The sequence below is a fragment of the Cuculus canorus genome, chromosome 15 (genome assembly GCF_017976375.1).
Source record: "Cuculus canorus isolate bCucCan1 chromosome 15, bCucCan1.pri, whole genome shotgun sequence".
Classification (NCBI taxonomy): domain Eukaryota; kingdom Metazoa; phylum Chordata; class Aves; order Cuculiformes; family Cuculidae; genus Cuculus; species Cuculus canorus.
Window position 1 is genome coordinate 3,548,077 of NC_071415.1, and position 19,196 is coordinate 3,567,272.

The 19,196-nt window shown below is 54.2% G+C and overlaps 2 protein-coding genes across 2 annotated transcripts in view; both read left to right on the forward strand.

The window, feature by feature from the left end:
• LOC104068219 (periplakin) overlaps positions 1-19,196 on the forward strand; it is a 26,377-nt gene continuing 7,181 nt past the window's right edge. The window contains exons 1-14 of the mRNA XM_054080113.1: positions 1-154; positions 9,032-9,131; positions 10,048-10,202; positions 10,720-10,840; positions 11,792-11,917; positions 12,191-12,232; positions 12,361-12,522; positions 12,952-13,059; positions 13,560-13,655; positions 14,659-14,781; positions 16,246-16,392; positions 17,233-17,384; positions 17,860-17,957; positions 18,251-18,408. Coding sequence (XP_053936088.1) covers positions 93-154; positions 9,032-9,131; positions 10,048-10,202; positions 10,720-10,840; positions 11,792-11,917; positions 12,191-12,232; positions 12,361-12,522; positions 12,952-13,059; positions 13,560-13,655; positions 14,659-14,781; positions 16,246-16,392; positions 17,233-17,384; positions 17,860-17,929 — 1,464 coding nt within the window. The 5' untranslated portion in view covers positions 1-92 and the 3' untranslated portion in view covers positions 17,930-17,957; positions 18,251-18,408. The remainder of the gene's footprint in view (positions 155-9,031; positions 9,132-10,047; positions 10,203-10,719; positions 10,841-11,791; positions 11,918-12,190; positions 12,233-12,360; positions 12,523-12,951; positions 13,060-13,559; positions 13,656-14,658; positions 14,782-16,245; positions 16,393-17,232; positions 17,385-17,859; positions 17,958-18,250; positions 18,409-19,196) is intronic.
• Positions 18,107-19,196, forward strand: part of PPL (periplakin) — an 8,455-nt gene continuing 7,365 nt past the window's right edge. Inside the window, exons 1-2 of the mRNA XM_054080895.1 lie at positions 18,107-18,188; positions 18,251-18,408. Of these exons, the coding sequence (XP_053936870.1) occupies positions 18,107-18,188; positions 18,251-18,408 (240 nt within the window). The remainder of the gene's footprint in view (positions 18,189-18,250; positions 18,409-19,196) is intronic.

Here is a 19,196-nt window from a genome sequence, read left to right on the forward strand (position 1 = left end):
CCCGTCCCCGCCTCCCGCCCCCACCCGGCGCGGGGCAGAGGCTGCGGGCGGCGGCGGGTGAGGAGCAGGCGGGCGCTGTGTTGGGGGACGCGATGCACTCGCTCTTCAGGAAACGCAACAAAGGGAAATACAGCCCCTCCGTGCAGAAAAAGAGGTGAGTGTCCCGGTTCTGGGCAGCCTCTCTCCTCCCTGGTCGGGCAGCGCCGCGGGGCTTCGAGCTCGCTCCGCTTCTCCGGTGCCTCCTGAAGGCATCGAGCTGTTTTTTCCCCAGTCCCCCTCCCATCACAGCAGTGGCTGCTCCAGTTAACAGATTCCTTCGTTTCCCGGGCGTATGATGAGTTGGATTTTAGGGGGAAAAGGGTCTTGCTGTCCTCAGCTTCATCCACTTGTTCTGTCAGGACCCAGGATTCAGTTGAGCATCTTTTCCTCGGTTCTTTCTGTCAGTTGTGCCGGTTGTGGGGGAAAAAGAGCAGCATGTGAATGCGCCTCGTGAGAAGTTGCTGGTGAAAGGAAAAAGCTGTAAAAATTCCTCTCCGAAGGCTTGCTCCCTCCCCAAGGCTGTGCTGCTGCGGAAGGGGGCCTGAGGAGCGGGCAGTCCCCCGTCTGCACAGGGAAAGTGGCAGAGGGGTCGTTTTTCCAAAGGGAGGAATGTTCAGGTCAATTCAGAAGTGCGTCCTGCGTTTCCCAGAGGAGCTGGAGCTCTGGAGCACGCAGAGCGGGATGGCTGATGCAGATTGAAGCTCATGGCTTGTTTGTCCCTGTCCATCCCTCTCCAGAAGCACCTGCCTTGGCTGGTGGCTTAGAGCAGCCTCCCAGCTCCCAAAAATCCTCCTTTGGAAGGGATCTGGGGAGCTGGCACAAGGGGTTGAGGTGCCTTCAAGGACCCAGGAAGGGACCAGTTAGCCCAGAAAACGCTGGCATCTTCCAAGCTGGGGGAGGCCCTCGCTGCTCCCTGCCCATGGGTGCAGTGCTGGGGTGCATAAGAGATGTGTTCCCCAAGAGGAGAGGATGCTGGCACGGTGGGTCAGGCTTTGGTATTTGCTGAGCTCCCTCAGTTCAGGCTGAGGCTGCAGCTCCAGCTGTGGGGATGGGCAGCCCGTCTGGCTCCTGCTCCCAAAGCCCAGGGCACGCTCTGCTACCAGCACCTGCCCTAGGGAGGGCTGGCAGGGGTAGGTGGGTGGCACAGAGCCTCTGAGGCTCAGCGTGTGCTTCCTTGGTTGCCCCAGCCCCAGCGTTCCCATGGTCAAAGGATGGTGTAAATACCCAATTGTACTTGTGGTCTTCAGCAGTGTTAATTGAAGCCTTGAAAATGAGAAACATTTGACAACATTGACACCTTGGGACTCTGAGCAGCATCAGGGTGGCAGGAGAAAAGTGACATCCTCTTGACTGGGCACCCACCCTGTGATCGCCACCCTGGGTCCACACTGTGGTGTCCTGAGCCCTGCCAGTGCCAAGCACCCTGCACTTGCATCCTCCAACAGTGAATGAAGCTTGGGAAGACACTCTTCCCTCTGCTGCCCTGCCCACAAGCCTAGCTGGCTCTGAGCAGCTGCCAAAGCACCTCTGAAGGCTGCGGGCCAGGCTGAAATCTTTGTTTCTGGCTGGTGGTGGCTGAGGAAGCCCTGGGCCATCCTCCCTTCCCGCACCTGGTGTCCACGCGCACCTCAGGGAGGGCTGTGCTCATTAGCTCCAATTTGTTAATTCCTGCATTGGAGTTTACAAACATCTGTGAATCCAGGGAACATTCCCACTGTGTGGAAACAGCCCCACCATCAAGATGGGGAAGCTGGTGCTGGACTGGTTAAACAACTTGCTGGAGAAGGATTGCAAAGAGGAGAGGAGCTCTTGCTGTCCTGGCCCCTGCTCCAGGCGCTGCCAGGCTCCCAGCCGGCTCCCACCCAGTTTTTCTGCTAAAATCAACCGACTGCCATAAATAGGGATGGAGATTTCGACACTGTGTACAGCCCAGCCTCATCCTGTGCTTCAGCTGGGGCTGCACCCTAGACAAGGGCTTAGTGCCAAGGTGCCGCCGGTGACCAAGCCTTCAGAGCCCAGTGGTGATGAGGCAGTGGCTGAGCACCGGTTTGGCAAGCATGCAAGGTGCTGGAAGATGAGGAGCCAGGGCTCTGTGCTCAGCTGATTCAGTCTGGGGTTGCCCAGGAAGCACCGTCGTACTGCAGGTTGGGGCCTGATGAGGAGCCGCTGTGAATCTTACGGGCTTGTTCCAGCCTTGGGATGAGTCCTTCCCATGATGGGGGCATCCTGATGAGCAGCACTGGAGACTCAAGGTCTCCATGAGTCTGTGCAGCTCAAGCCAAGCACTGTAATCTACCCACAAACACCACTCTGTCCCCCTGGATGCAGCCAGCCACCTTTCCCCAGACCCAAACTGGCCCTTCCATCCAAAGAACCTCAAAGCACATGGGTTTGAGCAGCTTCCTCTGTGTATTCATAGAATCCTTAAGTTGGAAAAGACTTTTGAGATCATCAAGTCCAGTTGTACCTGTCCACTACTAAATCATATCCCACAGCCTGCTTGGGCCTTAGGTAGTGAGAGATTGGGTTGGGTAGGGGTGGGTTTCCTCATGCCATCCCTGCTGCCATGCTGGGGATGCAGGTCCCTATGGGAGCCAATCCTTACCTGAACAACGAAGGAGCCATTTGCAGCAACCACCTCTGTCTCAAGGCCAACACAGCTTACCTCTCACCCTCCGCTCCCTTGGCCTGCTTTGAAGCTCAAATAGGGCAACACGGGGAAAGAAGAGGAGCAGCATAAAACCTTGCAAATCCATGATGGTTTGAAGACAACTTGATGCTCTGGCCTGCTGAGGCTCATCCATCCTTAGTAGCACCAGTTGAATCGGAGCATGTTTGCCATGTGCTGTGCTGTGACTTGGCTCAAGGAAAACGGTGGCAAGGCTCTGTGCCGAGCACCCTGGACTGCTTCCCCATCCATCACTGGTGTGCAAGTGATGCTCCTCAACAGCTCGCCACGGTTTGTTTTTCTGATGCACAAATTAGCAGTACCAGGGGCTAAGTCTCTCCTTTTAGAAATACCTGGCGCACCTCTGGCCTTGGCTTGTAGTCTCTAGGCTCAGTAGCCACCCCTATCCAACCCTGGGCATGTCAGTAGGTATATGGGCATCTCCCTACCTTGCTTGGGGAATGTGGATGATGATGACATTTCTTTTGTCTCCTGGACTTGGTTGCTTTGTGCTCTTGTGCATCCCATCCCAGTAGTGTAAGGCTCTGGGATTCAGGGGGAGTGACCATGACTGATGTTTTGTCAGCACATCTTATCTGTAAATGTTTCCCTAGAAGGGAAAGTAGAAGCCTTGAATTGGAACATAACATGGAGGAAAACTATCACTCTCCTTCCCTCTTGTCTTCACCAAACATTTGCCATGCTTAGAAAACAAGAGATCAGTTTCTGTCTTAGGAAGTTCAGGCTTGGGAGACAGCAAACAAGGTTCAGCCTTGAGAAGTCACTGCTGAAACTCACCCTCCTGCCAGCAGGAAAGATGTTCATCCTTGGGGTCTCCTGGTGACAGCATCAGCTCAAGAGGGCTCCCAGGCCTGGAGAACCAGCCCCAGTCTAAGAGGGGCTGCAGGCATCTGAGGCAGAAGCCAGGAGGGCTGGTGTCCATTTCCAGAGGTGGTTTGGTAGGGCTGGAGTCGGCAACAAGGGCCAGACAGCAGGTGAGTCAGGGGAGCTACTCTGTGTTTATGGTGCAGCAAACCTTGCCATCACCTGGCCTATTTCTGCTTTAATTTCCATGCACATTACAGTAATGTAGCACCATTGCTATGAGGGAAGATAAATATAATTGAAATGAGCTGGACTAAGCACAGCAGCTCTCCTGTCCAGTTACGCCCTTACGTGGGTAGCTTGACAGCACACTGCTCCGGAGTTTTAAGCCAGATCTTAATCTCTTCCAAACCTGCATTATGCGAGTCATAGCCCAGCCCTTGTGTCTTCTGCTCTGCCACAGTTTCACTTTAGTGTCATTCTGAGTGGCACAAGGCAATAATATGCAGCTGTGGCTGTGGTTTGAGAAGTTTTAAAGGCATTTATAGTTCTGTGCTGTAGCCTTTTGGAGGATTCATGCACTTTAAATTCCTCCTGCCTGAGGCACTGTCTGTGCGTCCCAGTGGTGGGATACAGTAAGCAGGACCAGGATCCATGCTTGGACCCCCTTCTCAACTGACTCATTTGTCCCTGGCCAAGCCGTTCCCATCTGTGGAGGAGCTCCTGGCACGGGAGAGCAGGGGCACAGCCAGCATTTGCTGCACTGGGGGAAGGAGCAGGACAGAGCCCTTCCTATTAACCTCCCAGCAAGTGTCTGATTCGGAGAACAAGCCCCCAGCAGGAGCTTTCCCCAGGACCATGGTTAGCTGGAGCAGTCAGACCTGCTGGAGTATCCATCTGAGCATCATAACTCAGGGGATGTGTGGTGAAATAGCTTCCCTGTTTGGGTAAAAAAGGAGACAGCAAAATCAAAGGCATTTCCAACTACCCGCCCCAAGCACAAAGCCAGGGTGCAAGCCTGCGGGCATCCTGGAGATGCTGGCCTCGGGGAAGTTTGCTCCGAAAACCGCTCTTATCAGTAAAGGTGAAACCTAATAGGAAGAGAGGTAAAAATTAGGAACAGAGAAAAAAGTCCAGTTTTTAGCAACAAAGTTTCTGTATCCCAATAATTATCATCATGACAGAAAAAAAAAAACCAAACAAACCCAAAGAGAAACTCCAAAACCCAAAGATAAACCCTGGCCCCTCTGAAACAAAGCATCACTTGATGCCTGAATTGGGGTACGGGGGTGAGATGAGCTCTGCAACAGAACAGCTGCCTCCTCCTGGCTCCCCAGTAGGGAGAAACCCGACAAACCCCTCCTGTTCCTAACAGGAATCATCTTAGGAACTTTGTGCCAGGCAGGCAATGCTACAGCTGCTCAAGGCAGCCCTAAAAAGAGATAAAGCCTCTGCCGACTGCAGCTTTTCATGAGTGATACGACTTTTTCCTTCATGATTGGGAAGTATTAAAGTTCTCTGTTAATGGTACAGCCAGTTTTTCCAGGCTTTCTTTTTTTTCCTCTTCCAAACAAAGACTTGTCTATTACAGCAGAATTGTGTTTCCCTTCAGCTCTGCTGGAACCTTGCAGGGGATGTGCCCGGGGCACCTTTGCTCCTGCCTCTGCTCAGTCTTGTGTGTGCTGCCCTTCCCAGCTGCCCTGTGGCCAAATCCTGCTCTCCCCACCTCCGCCCCCCTCCCCATTGCCGCTCTATGCTCTGACTGTTGCCTCCTGCCTGTTTTGTTGGCCCAGTGGCCCTTTGCCTTACCCTGCCAGCTGCTCTGTTCCAAAGCCCGAATGCATCCTGTGGCTCTTTCCAGCAGCTTTCCGAGCCATCTCCTGCCTAACCCACCCGCACACCTCTTCTGGGCCAGCCAAGGATTCCTCACTACTTTGCCCATCACCTTGTGCTTCTTGTGCATCTTCCTCCTCTCAGCAGACAAAGGGCATGGGGAAGTGGCCTCCTCCATCCTCTTGCGCGGAGGTTTTGGCCAAGCTTCAGCTTTCCCAGCTGCTCCCCTCAGCAGCCTGCTTGACATCCAGGTGGATGCAGGGGCTGTGCTTGTCCTTGTATTTTATTAACACAGACCCAGCAGTGAAGGGGACAGGCGTGTTATTAGTAGGGCTGATCTCACATTGGTAATGCCTGATATGTTGGTTAAGTGGCACAGAAATAAATGATGAGAGATCACAGAAATGAGAGATCATAGAATCGTAGCAAGGTTTGAGTTGGAAAAATCATCTGATTCCAACTCCCATGACATAGGCAGGGACACTTCCCACTGGATCAGGCTGCCCAAGGCCATACCAACCTGGCCTTGAACACCTCCAGGGATGGGGCAGCCACAACTTCCCTGGGCAACCTGGGCCAGGGCCTCCCCACCCTCATTGTGAAGAATTTCCTCCTTATGTGTAGTCTAAATCTGCCCCTCTCCAATTTAAAGCCATTCCCCCTTGTCCAATCACTCCAGGCCATTGTAAAAAGTTCCTCCCCAGTGAAAGGCCCCTTCAGGTACTGGAAAGTCGCTATAAGCTCTCCTTGGAGTCTTCTCTGAACAACTGAACAACTCCAACTCCCTCAGCCTGTCCTCATAGCAAAGATGCTCCAGTCCTCAGATTATCTTTGTAGCTCTTCTTTGCACCTGTTCCGAAAGCTTCATATCCTTCTTATATTGAGGATTCCAGAACTGGACACAATACTCCAGGTGAGGTCTCACCAGAGGGGCAGAGGGGGAGAATCAATTATTTTTGCACACTTATTACCTCTGCATTTCAAGCAGATGTGGGGGTGATGTGGGGCACACGGGAACCTCCCTGTCCACAGTCCCACACGTGTTCAGCAAACGTTGGAGTGTGGAGGAGGCTGATTTGAGATCCAGCTCGCATGGGAGGTTTGTATTAGATTTCCCTGCACCCAAACCTCCCCTGGTGACAGTCACCTCCTCTGCCAGGGACTCTCACGTAAATCACAGAGAGGAAAAGAGCAAAATGCTCTTCCTGAGCCCTGCTCAGCACCAGCTCAGTTCCCAGCTAGCGCAGTGGACTCTCCCAAGCTCCCACCTGGATAACTGGCCTCTCACATCCTTAAAGCTCAGGTGGCCTCCAGTTAATCAGTGAGAGATGAGGAAGGCTCCTTGGTGGCTGCAAGCTCTCTCAGGATGAAGGAGCTGGAGCCAGCTCTGAGGAACCACCATCTGAAGACACATGAACATGCACAGCACATTTCAGTTGCCCAGATTCAAACCAGTTTCTCTCCACTGATTTCATCAGACATTTTCCCTGGTTTATAATGGGGTGATGTGGATTAGAAGAAACCCCAAAGTGGATTTTGAAGAGCTGCTGCTACCACTGCAGCAGGATCCGGCCACCTGCCCCTCATCTCCCAGTGCACCACTGCACTCTGCAGCTGTCATTCATGAACAGAGAAGTGAGCCTCATCCTTGCAATTGTTGTGACCAGCTGCACAACTCACAATGACCCCTTTCTTTGCTCCAATACTCAGAAATGCCTGCTCAGTTTGCTTCTGCTGATATGAGAAGGCCCATAGTTATGGCAGTTCCTCTGCTCATCAGGAGGTGCCAGGCAGGCAGGGACAGCCAAAAATCACCAAGTACTATTCTGATGCTGCAGCTTCTATAAAAAGGAAAATAAAACAGTGTAACTCCTGCCTATGCCAGAACTTCCCAGGAAGCCTGAACTTCCGTGGAGCTTTCAATTGCTACAAGGCTCCTGCAGCTCAGGGTAGTTCAAGGCAGGGAGGAACAAGCCCAGAGCTGGGTTTTGGGTTGTTCTGCTCCATTGAAAGAGATGCACATGGCAAGCAGGAATGCGTCCTGAAGCTCAGCACCAGTGCTGGGAAGGAGGTGACCAGACCCAGGCTGTGAGTTTTTCCCCCAGTGCTCACGCTGGCAAGGCAGTGAGCTGAGCTTCCCTAGTGGAGACTCTGTGTGTCCCCAGGGTGAACAGGATTGATGAGGCCATATACCACTCTTACCTGCTGGTAGCTGAGCACTGGTACGTGCCAAGGGAGGACACTGCAAAGCCCTGGAAGAGGATTGCCTTGGTAGATGAGCCATGTCCCCTCTCAGCTTTGGTCCACCATGCTGTGGGAGACAGAAGGACACACCTCGTGCTGTCCTGGAGAAGCTCATGTGGTCACCCTCTGCCCTGTGACAGGTGTAGGTGCTGCAAGACCCTTTGGAGCTGGGCTGACAAAGCTTCTGGATGAAATTGTCCACCCGGGGCAGCAGGAGCCCGCCATGCCATCAGCAAGCACAGTTGAGATGCTGGTGCTCCACCAGCCCTTTCTGCTCTCCACCAGCCTGCCCTGCTGCCCTTCACTCATTGCTGGAGACACACAACTGATCCACCAGCAGCACTAACAGCAATAACATTTACAAGCACCATATAAAGATTAATTCTACCACCATATAATGAGGTCATTAATGCTCATTATCCCTGCTCCATAGGTGTCTGGGATTTGAGTGAGCCAAACCCTTGGCTGAAGCCCACAAGACAAAGCAGCACAGCTGGAACGTAAGCCCCAGCCTTGCCACCATCCTCAGCTCTAGGAGCCCTCCTGCTGCAGGGGCTGTTGAAGAGCATGCCTGGCTTTCTGCCTGGAGAGCTGTGGGCATTGCCAGGCACAGAGCCTGGCAGACTATCCTGGCACCCTGCAACCTCTCCTTACAGCCAAAGTGACAGCAAGAAGACAAAATGTTTAAAATAACCCTGGCAATGCAGAAGCTGTGTCACAGGTTGCTCTGTCTGTGCTCTAGCTCAGCCATAGCAGGGCTGGGAATATTTGGGCTGGCCCCGCACCCTGCCAGCCCCACTGTAAATAGAGAGGCTTGGACCAGCGTCACCCTGAGAGCAAAAATAATACCTAGCAAGAGACAAAGTGCCGAAAGATAAATGCAACATGTGCTGTCCCATCTTTTTCTTTGGTGTGAATTGTGAATATCTCCTTGCAGAGCAAGGAAGCTCTGCCCACAGCAGAGAGGGGGTGCAGCAGGAAGAACCGTGCCCCAAAGCAGGGAGCACGCAGGGCTGCAGTCAGGGGCTGCCCAAGACGCAGGCAGCAGCCTCAAATGGGCCACCTCACCTGTGTGCATGGCATGCAGGTCCTCTCTGCTTCTCAGGCTCCCCCAGCTCTTTCCTTTCTTCTTCTGAGACCAAGGGAGGCTCAGGCTTGCCTATGGTATTGCTCCCATTTCACTGTGCAGGACACGTAAAGTCCTTGACCACCACCCCGCTCCTGGCTGAGCAGCTGAGTATTTTGGAAAGTAATAGAAAGGCAGCAGTGAGTCACACACAGCTGCAGTGCCAGGCAGGCTCTGCTGGCCCCCGGCCACCCCCGGGTCACAGCACCCCAGGCACACCCCTGGCAGTGGAATGGGTCTGTGGCCATGTTTGTGGGGTGACGGCTCTCCCTCTTTCTCCCCATCTTTCTCTCCAGCATCTCCAGCAAAGAGCTGACTGAGCTCATAGAACGCCTGCAGAAAAATGCTGACCAAGTGGAGAAAAACATCGTGGAGACAGACTCCCGAATGCAGAATGTAAGCAAGTTATGGGCTCACACACACCAGCTCCTCTATGCAGCCATGGCTCTGTTTTTCCTTCCTGACACAGCCTTTCCCACTCATCTCTTCTTCTGGGGCACGTGTGCACAGTTCCAGGCTGCAATGATCTGTGACAGAAGAATGCACGGGTTCTCCTGTGTTGTGGGAAGAAGGTGGGAGAGTGTTAACAGGCAACAGGGCTGCAAAACTCTTCCCCGTCCAGGCAGGGTAGCCCCGTGCAGAGCGGGGCTATGCATCCCTGCACATGCGTCCCAGCCAGTAGCCGAGGTGGAGGAGAAGGAGCCTGAACCATCCTCCCCTACCCAAAGTGTACAACACAACCCAAGGTGATGCAGCCCCCTAGCCACAGCCCTTCCTTGGGGCTAACATAGAACCATAGAATCATAGAATCCTTAGGTTGGAAAAGACCTTTGAGATCATCAGCTCCAACCATACCAGTCCACTACTAAGTCATGGCCCCAAGCACCATATCTACCTGCCTTTTAAACACCTCCAGGGATGGGGACTCCACCACCTCCCTGGGCAGCCTCTGCCAGTGCCCAAGAACCCTTTCGGTGAAGAAATATTTCCTGATGTCCACTCTAAACTTCCCATGACACGCCTTAAAGCTATTCCCACTTCTCCTATCACCTATCACTTGGGAGAAGAGACCAAGACCCACCTCTTTGCAACCTCCTTTCAAGCAGTTTTAGAGAGCGATAAGGTCTCCCCTCAGCCTCCTCTTCTCAACACTAAAACATAGGTGAGGGGAAAGGAAAATACATCCCTGGGAGGACATGAAATGTTGCAGCTGGTGTCTAGGGGCAGTGCGTCAGGAGGACCTTGCTCAGCTGTCTTGGGTACCATTTATTTCCCCCTTGTGGCCCTTCCTCCCTACTCTCTACCTGCTTAGGACTTGCACAAGATCAAGGCATGCCAGCTAGCACAGTACAAGGACCTGACAGCTCAGAAATTGACCGAGTCTGACAAGCTGCTCTACGTGCTGGATGGGGATGCAGCGATTGCCCGGCACATGAAGCACCCCCAGGGTGACATGATCACAGAAGAGTGAGTATTGGGGATGTGGCCTGTCCTCAGAGCCTTGGGAACAGGCAGGGATGCTTCTCCAAGGGCTCTGCTTGCAGCATGGGAGGCACCACAGGCTCCTCCGCAGCCTGCCTGGCACTGGGTGCAGAACCTGCAGCCACTCTTGGGCAGGGGTAGAGTGGGAACAGCTGCTACACCTGCTGATGGCAGCTCTGCATGAAGCACTGTGGAGTGGCCATCTGCTTGGCAATGGGCATGGACACACTCTTCCCCATGTTATCCCAAGCCTGCACTGAGCTGGCAGATCTGCTGAGCACCCTGTGGCAGAGGATGGTTGCACAGGGTAACCTTTGCCCTCTCCCTCCCCAGCCAATTGCACAACACAGCTGCTGCTGGCCCTCCTGGCAGTGCCAGAGTCTGTGAGATTCCCTAAGGACAGTGCCTCCCTCCACAGAGAGGCTGAGAGAGGATCACCTACAGCTACTGATACTAATGCTGTCCCATGGCCACATCCTGCATCCCATCCTCTTTTCCACAGTATCCGGCAGATGAAGGAACGAGTGGCAAACTTGCGTGTGAAACATGAACAGATCTACGACTTCCCCCTGCAGCATATTGAGCCTCAGGTCAACTGGTCAACAGTGATCAAGGAGAAACAGGTACAAAGGGGACCTTCAGTGCCACTGTTTGGCCAGCAGCACCAGCTGGGGACAGGCAATACCTCACGCACCTCACCATGGAGAACCAGGGTCCTGGAAGCCTTCTTGGCTGCTTGATACCAGAAGCAGCAAACAGTATGGGAGGGAGGTGGGGTGCTGGGTGGTAGGGGAGGGTGCAGAGGTGATAGGGCAAGGGCACCTGTTGTGGTACCAGGAAGCAGTGCTTGAAGTGTCACTGCTGGCAGCAGCTGGGCTAAGCGAGGTAAAGCTCCAGAGGATCGTCAGCTATGGGTGCCAGCCAGGCCTCCAGGAGATGGGCTCCTAAAGCTCAGGCTGGCAGTTGACTTTGTGGGTGAGCTTGGGTAAACCTCTGCCCTTCTCCAGACAAGGACAGAGACTGCACTCCCTCTCCAAGCAATATGCTCCGACACCCCACTGTCCTAGGAGTGGAAAAGCTTCTCTTTACACCCAGTCTGCGCTTGCCGTTTCAATTTATGCCTGTCATCTCTTGTCTTCCTACTGCACACAGCACCTTGTAGAGCCTGGCTCTGTTTACTTAACAACTTCCCCATAGTTATGGGAAGGAGGCTCTTAGGTCTCCCCCCTAAAGCCTTCTCTCCTGGCCAAGGCTGAACCACCCTCAGCCTCTCCTTTTGAGTCCTTGGCTTGGCATCCCACAGTTCACCACCTGCTTTGGGGCTTTATTCTGTGGCCCTTCCTCTACATTTTATATCCCAGCACTACACTCTTGTCAGCCAGAAAGGATAAAACCCCCCAAACTGGCCTTCCCTTGGCCATCATCTGGCACTGCTGCCTTCATCCGGGGGCTCTGAAGCACCCACATGCTGCTGAATGAACCCAGTTCTATGCCCACCTTCAGGAGGAGTTTGCCAGGTCTTTGCCACCATGCTGAGTTTCCCTGTTGCTAACTTCTACTCCTGTGCCCCACAGGACGCATTAAACAGCAAGGGCTTTGGGACTGACCTGCCACTGGTCAACAGCCAAGTAGAAGAGCACAACATCTTCCACAATGAGGTCATGGCCATCGGCCCACACATTGCCAAGGAAGGCATCAAGGTCAGTTCTCCTGCCCCTCTCCCTGCTGCCCCATGGGCTCGCCCTGTTCTAAGTTACTGATGAAGGTGAGGGCACCATCCAAGCTCCTACAGCCTGGACCTGGTTCGGTGGTTGCCCAGATCCACTCCTAACCTCCAAGCTGAGCACTGCACATGGACTCTAGCTTTACAATGAGGCAAATCCCATAATCCTCACACCCCCCTTCCCTCATCCAGCCTACCACTCTCTGGGGACATCCTCCTAATTCTTGCCTTTCTTCTCCTCTGTCACCAGGAATACACGAGTGACTTCCAAGCCAAATACCAGAAACTGCTGGTAAGAGACCTCAGAGATCCTTTTGCAGAGGTTCTTAGGCAGGGGTTCCTTGCCAGGGTGGCCAGGCACTCCCAGGAGACCTGTGATGAGGAGCTTGGGGCTGAGCTCTCCACTTTGACCCTTCCCAGGCCACCTCCCAGCAGCGGCAGCAGGATCTGAATTCCCTGCAGGACTACATGCAGCGCTGCACCAACAAGCTCTACTGGCTGGATCAGCAGGCGAAGGACAGGACCCATTACGACTGGAGCGACCACAACCTGGACTACCCCAGCCGGCGCCGCCAGTACGAGGTTTGTGTGTGCTCCCCTGCAGCCTGGCCCTGTGCCAGCTGGGTATTTCGAAGGAAGGGAGGTGGGCATGGGGCCAGGGGAGCAGGCTAGGGGTTGGCCCAGAGCAGAACGTATCCCTTCCCCATGCCTCAGTTTCCCCTGCCCCATCATGAAGTGTTTTGAGATGTACGGTTGATAGCACATGAATAGTAAGGTTATCTCCTATCAAAGATAATGCAATGAGACAGTTTCCTCATTCTCCTTTCCCTCATCCCAGCGTTCACTTGGCAATAGTCATATCTTTAGCAACATCTGCAAGGGAAGGAAAAGCAAAAGCTGCCTCACACTTCTGGTCTTGTGGAGCTGTTCAAGCCCTTTCAGAGTAGCTCAGGATGCAGCCAGTCCCCCTTTATTTGCATGAGGATCACTGTCTTGCCTCTCTCCATGCAGAACTTCATCCACCGGAAGCTGGAGGAGAAGGAGGAAGCCATCAACAAGCTACATGCGGATGGAGATCAGCTGCTTGCCCAGAATCACCCTGGGAAAAACGCCATCGAGGTGAGCACCAGGGATCAGCTCCAGCTTCCCCACCCACCCTGGTGCTCCAAGGACCTGCCCCGCCCCTTTCCAGGGTGGGACCTGGTGACAACACAACTTTTGACTTTACTTCCTGGGATGCCAAGCGGAAAAAAACTCCTTTACGTGCAAGTGTGTAAACACCATTGGAAGAGCAGAAATAAACCTCAGGAGCACTTCCCATCTTCCTCATTCCTGTGTCGATAAATTATGGTGGCAAATGCCACCTTGGATGGGAAGATGGACATAAGGCCACAGGATTTGCCATCTCCTTATACCCACCCTCAAGTTTCCATGGGAGCATCTCAGCTTTGGACTTGCTCTCCAATATTCCCATCCTAGCTTTGACCTGAGCATCTGGGTGGCTGCAGCCAAGGACTAGCTTGGTCAAGAGGGAAACATGTATGTTCTGATGGTCAGCTCAGGCTCACTGCTAGTGTGGGGTGTCTTGCTAACATTCACCTCCCTGTCTTGCGTCACAGGCTCACATTGAGGCGGTGCATGCCGACTGGAAGGAGTACCTCAACCTGCTGATCTGTGAGGAAAGCCACCTGAAGTTCATGGAGGACTTCCACAAGGTACCAGATCCCCAGGGCAGCAAGTCACTGTTTTCTGTGCACAGCCCAAAGAGCAGGAGCTGGGAGACCCCAGCAAACAGAAGCTCCTGCTGCTTGGGAAGCAGGGTAGAAGAGATTTAGTCCTTTAGTCTGAAGGACTTTTAAGGTTTGAAAGATCACTTTGAGCTGCCTAATCACAAGTCCATAATTGCTCCAAGCACCATCAACACAGTAATTGCTTGGGGGCCAAAGCTTAAACTTGCAGAAAGCATTTGCTCCGATGCCAGGTTCAGAGGCCACTGTCCAGATGTGGGCATCCTTGTCTCACAAGGACAGCAGAGAGGGATCTTGCAAGAGGTGCCTCACCCACTACACAAAGCACAGGGGAGAGACCTTGCAATGCTCCATCGCAGCAGAAACAGTGTCTGAGTGGGGAAAGTTACAACCTGCAGAAAGCAGAGCTAGGCCCGCTTGGGGAGGCCCTGTGCAGGGGCTCAGCGCCCCAGCTGAGCTCAGCAGACAGATGTCTGCTGGATAAATTGCATCCAACAGCCAGGGAGGCTCTGCAGGGGAGCAGGTTGGGCTGGATTCCTTTCCCACGGCCTGGGCGTGTTAATGAAGTGATGAGTCTGTTGCCAAAGCTGAACTCTGGTGCCCAGCCCAGGCAGTGCCTTTTGTGGGGAACTGCCAGAATAACTGCCCCCGAGGGTGGTTTGCATGTGGAAAGGCTCAGCTCTGCCTTCTCCGTGGCACTGTTGTGATGAAGTCCAGGTGAGGATGGGGAAAGGTGGGATTTGACAGCTCTGCAGGAGAAGACCATGGAATAAGCTGCCCCGGTTGTTTTTCCCCTATCTCTGCTGTACCAAGAACAGGATATAGCAATTCCTTGCCTTTCTCCCTGCACTTCCGAGTGCTCAAATACCCATCACCACTTCCGGTGTCTGTCCAAGACCAGGATGCTGGGGTAGGTCTGCTTTGGGTTTCAGCAGGACCCTCTCTCACAAGAGACTTTGCCTTTCTGCAGTTTCAGAAAGACACTAAAGATGCCCAGGAGCTCTTGAAGAAAGTGGATACAGACCTGGACCAAAAATTCAGCCCAGAGTTCAAGGACAGATACCAGCTCGAGTCTCTCCTCCGGGAGCTGGATGTGAGTATTGGTGCAGGCAGGACCGAAGGGAAGGCAGCACAGGAGCCAGTATCCCTATGACACTGCTGGAGGGGCATCCATCCTGGCCAGAACATGCTTTCAGCATGGCAAGTAGCAGGACCATGCTGCTGCCTCCCTTTCACCCAAGTCTTCCTTCCCCTCCAGCTAGAGATTGCCTCTTCCATAGCAACGCAATTGCTCATTGGGCTGGTTTTATTTGTTCTCTCAGTTGAGTTAGTGCTACATTAGGGCAGGAGCCTAATTAGACCTGCTGCCAAGGAGGCCATGGAACTTGCTGTGCTGCCGAGTTGGGCTGTGTGATCACCCACATGGGAAGGGCTGTGCTGAGCTGAGGCTCTAGCCCAGCCCAAGCCCCAGCATGCTGCAGCTGGCCCAGCTGGTGCACATGTCCTGGGACAGCTGACAGCTCTTCCTGAGAGGTCTGCCTTTCCTCCTGCCTAGCCTCATCTCCACTCAACACGATGGGATGGATACCCACCTGCACAGCTAGAGACAGAGCAACCATTAGGCAGCCTTTACAGAGGGCTCTTGAGTTAGAGCTGATAGTGGGGAATGGGATTATCTACCAACGTGCAGCCAGGCAGATATGGACCATACACCAGGGACCGCTGGGCCGAGACCAATGGCATGAGGTTTAACAAGGCCAAATGCCGGGTCCTGCACTTGGGGCACAACAACCCTATGCGGCACTACAGACTGGGGGAAGAATGGCTGGAGAGCTGCACGGAAGAGAAGGACCTGGGGGGTGCTGGTTGACAGCCGACTGAACATGAGCCAGCAGTGTGCCCAGGTGGCCAAGAAGGCCAACGGCATCTTGGCTTGTATCAGAAATGGGGTCACCAGCAGGTCCAGGGAGGTTATTCTCCCTCTGTACTCGGCCCTGGTGAGACCGCACCTCGAATACTGTGTTCAGTTCTGGACCCCTCACCACAAGAAGGATGTTGAGGCTCTGGAGCGTGTCCAGAGAAGAGCAACAAAGCTGGTGAAGGGGCTGGAGAACAAGTCTTACGGGAGCGGCTGAGAGAGCTGGGGTTGTTTAGCCTGGAGAAGAGGAGGCTGAGGGGAGACCTTATTACTCTCTACAACTACCTAAAAGGAGGTTGTGGAGAGGAGGGAGCTGGCTCTTTCTCCAGGTGACAGAGACAAGAGGAATGGCCTGAGGCTCCGTCAGGGGAGGTTCAGGTTGGATATCAGAAAAAAATTCTTCACAGTAAGAGTCCTTGGGTACTGGAACAGGCTGCCCAGGGAGGTGGTCGAGTTGCCTTCCCTGGAGGTGTTTAAGGAACGGGTGGATGAAGTGCTGAGAGACATGGTTTAGGGAGTGTTAGGAATGGTTGGACTCGATGATCCAATGGGTCTTTTCCAACCTTGTGATTCTGTGACTGTCTGTCACTGAGTTCTTCCGACCTTTTCCTAACGGTGTGGGTTATTCACCCGTGCTAGGACCAGGAGAAGGCATTGGACAAATACGAGGCTGTGGTGAAGTCCCTGCAGGAGCGCAGCCAGCACGTCCTGCCCCTCCACTACCGCCGTGAGATGCCACTCCAGCCCATCCTTGTGGAGGCTCTCTGCGAGTACGAAGGCGAGCAGGTAACATCTCCCTTGGCCCGTGAGCAATGCAGAGGTGCTCCTGGGAACCATCTCATCTGGGGGCACTGGGGATGGAAAAGACAGCCACCCAGGGAAGAAGTTTCTGATGGTGTCCAAGCAGTGATGTCTCCCACAGCAGGGACAAGGCAGAAATCGTGCTCTAGTGGGACCAGATTTTGCAGCTCAGGAGGAGCAGGGCAGGAGGGGTCTGGGGGAAACGCAGCTGCTGTCCACCCTGCAGGCAGCATGCCTGTTACATGCCTGTCAGGAGCTTGCAACAGCTGGGCTCTGTCACATTCCCATGCTCCCTGCACTGGGACAGTGAAGATGTCCGGGCATGTTTCTGACCAATGAAACTCGCCCACCATCACCAGAGCAGTCCCAGCAGGCACATCTGCATCTCCCCCTCCCTGCCATCAGGGCACCAGTCTTTGCAGGACTGAGTAGTTGAGAGAAGGGATGGGACAGCAAAGCTGAGAGACACCATGGGAGCAGCAAGGGCCTGGAGAGGAGGCAGCTCAGGCTGACTCAGCTGCCTTCCATCTCTGAAAGGGAAAGCCACAGCACAGCCTCAGAAATGCCTTCTCATCTCTGCCCTAGTGGGAATTTGCTTGCGAGAGGAGGCATGGCTTCATACCTGGAGGCTCAGGGAAGGGAGGAGCAGGTGGATGAGATTTCAGCAAGCAGCAGAGACTTGGAGAAGCGAGAGGGTGCAGAGAGGAGGGAGTGGTTTTTATGCCGGTCCTGCTTTGCCGCAAACGTGGCTCCCTGGGGCTGCCGGCTAGAGCAGGGCGGGTGGTGTTTCCTGACCTGCTGCTGTGACCGGTTCCTGTCCCCCAGGGCCAGATAAGCCGAGGAGCCCACTACACCCTGCAGAAGAACAGTGGAGACGTTTGGGAAGTGGCAGACAGCTCAGGAAACAAGATCAGCGCCCCAGGGGTCTGCTTTATGATCCCCCCGCCTGATGCAGAAGCCATAGCGCTGGCAGACCAGTAGGTGCCCCCCAGCCTCTTGTGCCAGACCCTCCCACTGCCCCAGCAGCCTTTGCCCTTGCTTTCACAAGCCCCAAACAACCCCTTGCCTGCTGGAAGCCTCAGGTTCCTCCAGGAGGGATTCCTGCACCCTCTTGCTTGCACAGAAGATGCCACCTGGCAAAGTTGGGCCAGCTCAGAGGAGGATCCCACTCCTCTGGGGGGCCAGTACGGTGGGGAGAAGCTGACCATCCCTCCCTCAGCAGGCAGGTCCCTGCCTTTGCTGCCTCTCCACTGCTCTCACCCCTCTGGTGAAGGCACTGCTCTAGCCCTTTGCCAATGTGGGGTGAAGGCACCTCCACCCCACTTGCCCCCTGGCTGTGAGGGGCCAACCCTGCAGAGCTGCACTGCTCTCCAAGAGCAGTGCCACACTGGGCAGTGGGACAGTGGAGAGTGATGGATGCCGACCTCATGTCCATGCTGTCCTGTTTTGCAGAATTGCTCATCACTATGTGACCGTGAAGGAGAAGACAGCCAACTGCAAGAACATCCTCCAGCAGCGCTAACGAGGGGCTGAGGCAGACAGCATCGGAGGTGCGGCTCTGGAAGGGCAGCCTGGGGCTTGTCCCTTCCCAGGCACAAAAAGGCTGCTGGAGCCTTGATCTTTGGTGGTGGCTTGCATTAGGGGGGATGTCACTAAGAGCTTCCCATCTCCTAAGGGTGCCAGGGACAATGGCATTGGCATGCGTGGGCAGAGCAGCCAGGCTGTGATGGCACCAGGCAGGGTTCGGGGAGTGGAGGGCGATGCGGGTTTTGCACTCACCAGTGGGACTGGGCCCAGACCCACCTTCCAGCCGGCTCTAACTTAGTCCCCCGACATTATCCAGATGCTGCATCGGTTCGGGGGCGCCAGCTTCTGGCAGGGCTGGAGAAAGTGAACAGCGACCTGGACAAGCAGGAGAAAGCAATAACGGCAAACCTCCGTCCGCCACTGGAGCAGAGTCGGGCTGTGCAGGACAGCACTGAGCGCTCCAAGGACCTGAAGGTATAGGGGTGTAGGGGCAGACAGAGGTGCCATACAGGGACCATGCTCCCAGAGGAACTCCAGGGAGGTCCCCACTATGCTGGGGGCTGTAAGTGTTCCCTGAGGCCAGGAGCATGCAGGCACGGAGTGACGCTTACAGCTGGCTGCTTCTTCCAGTGGAGATGGGGAGCAGCCCTTTGAACAGCCTCAGAATCCAAAAACCTTTGCCTGGCTGCTGGCACAGCTCAGTCACAGAAAGGTCGAATGGGGAAATGGCCATAGCTGCAGAGCGTGGGCTGTGAGGAAGAGAGCGAAACCTTCAAGTTCTGACCCTACCCATATTCTGAGCACAGCAGAGAGTTAGCATAGTTGCCACCACCATCACCAGCTCAGAAAGGAGCAGGAAAACACTTATGGCTCAGGGCACTGTTTCTCCTTGTGGACCTGCTCCACTAAGCTCCAGTGCTGGTAGCATCCCGTACCTTTCCTCTCCTTCAGACCCCTAATTAAGCCAAGATCTGTACCACAAAAGCTCCCATGGTTTAGGAGGAAGTTCAGGTCCTCCTTACATCACTTGCCAAAAGCTGTGTCAAAATTCATGTGCCACAAGTGAAAGTAAATTGCTCTGACTGCCTGCAGTGCTTTGATGTCCAGGCAAGAATTCATCCATCAGAGCCCAGCAGCCCAGCTGACTTCAGCATGTTTCTGACAGAGCTAGAGACGGTGGTAACCAACCAGAGCTCCCTTGCTAAGGGCTAGCTAGCCTGCCTCAGAAGAGACATCAGTCAACTGAAAGTCAATACAAAATA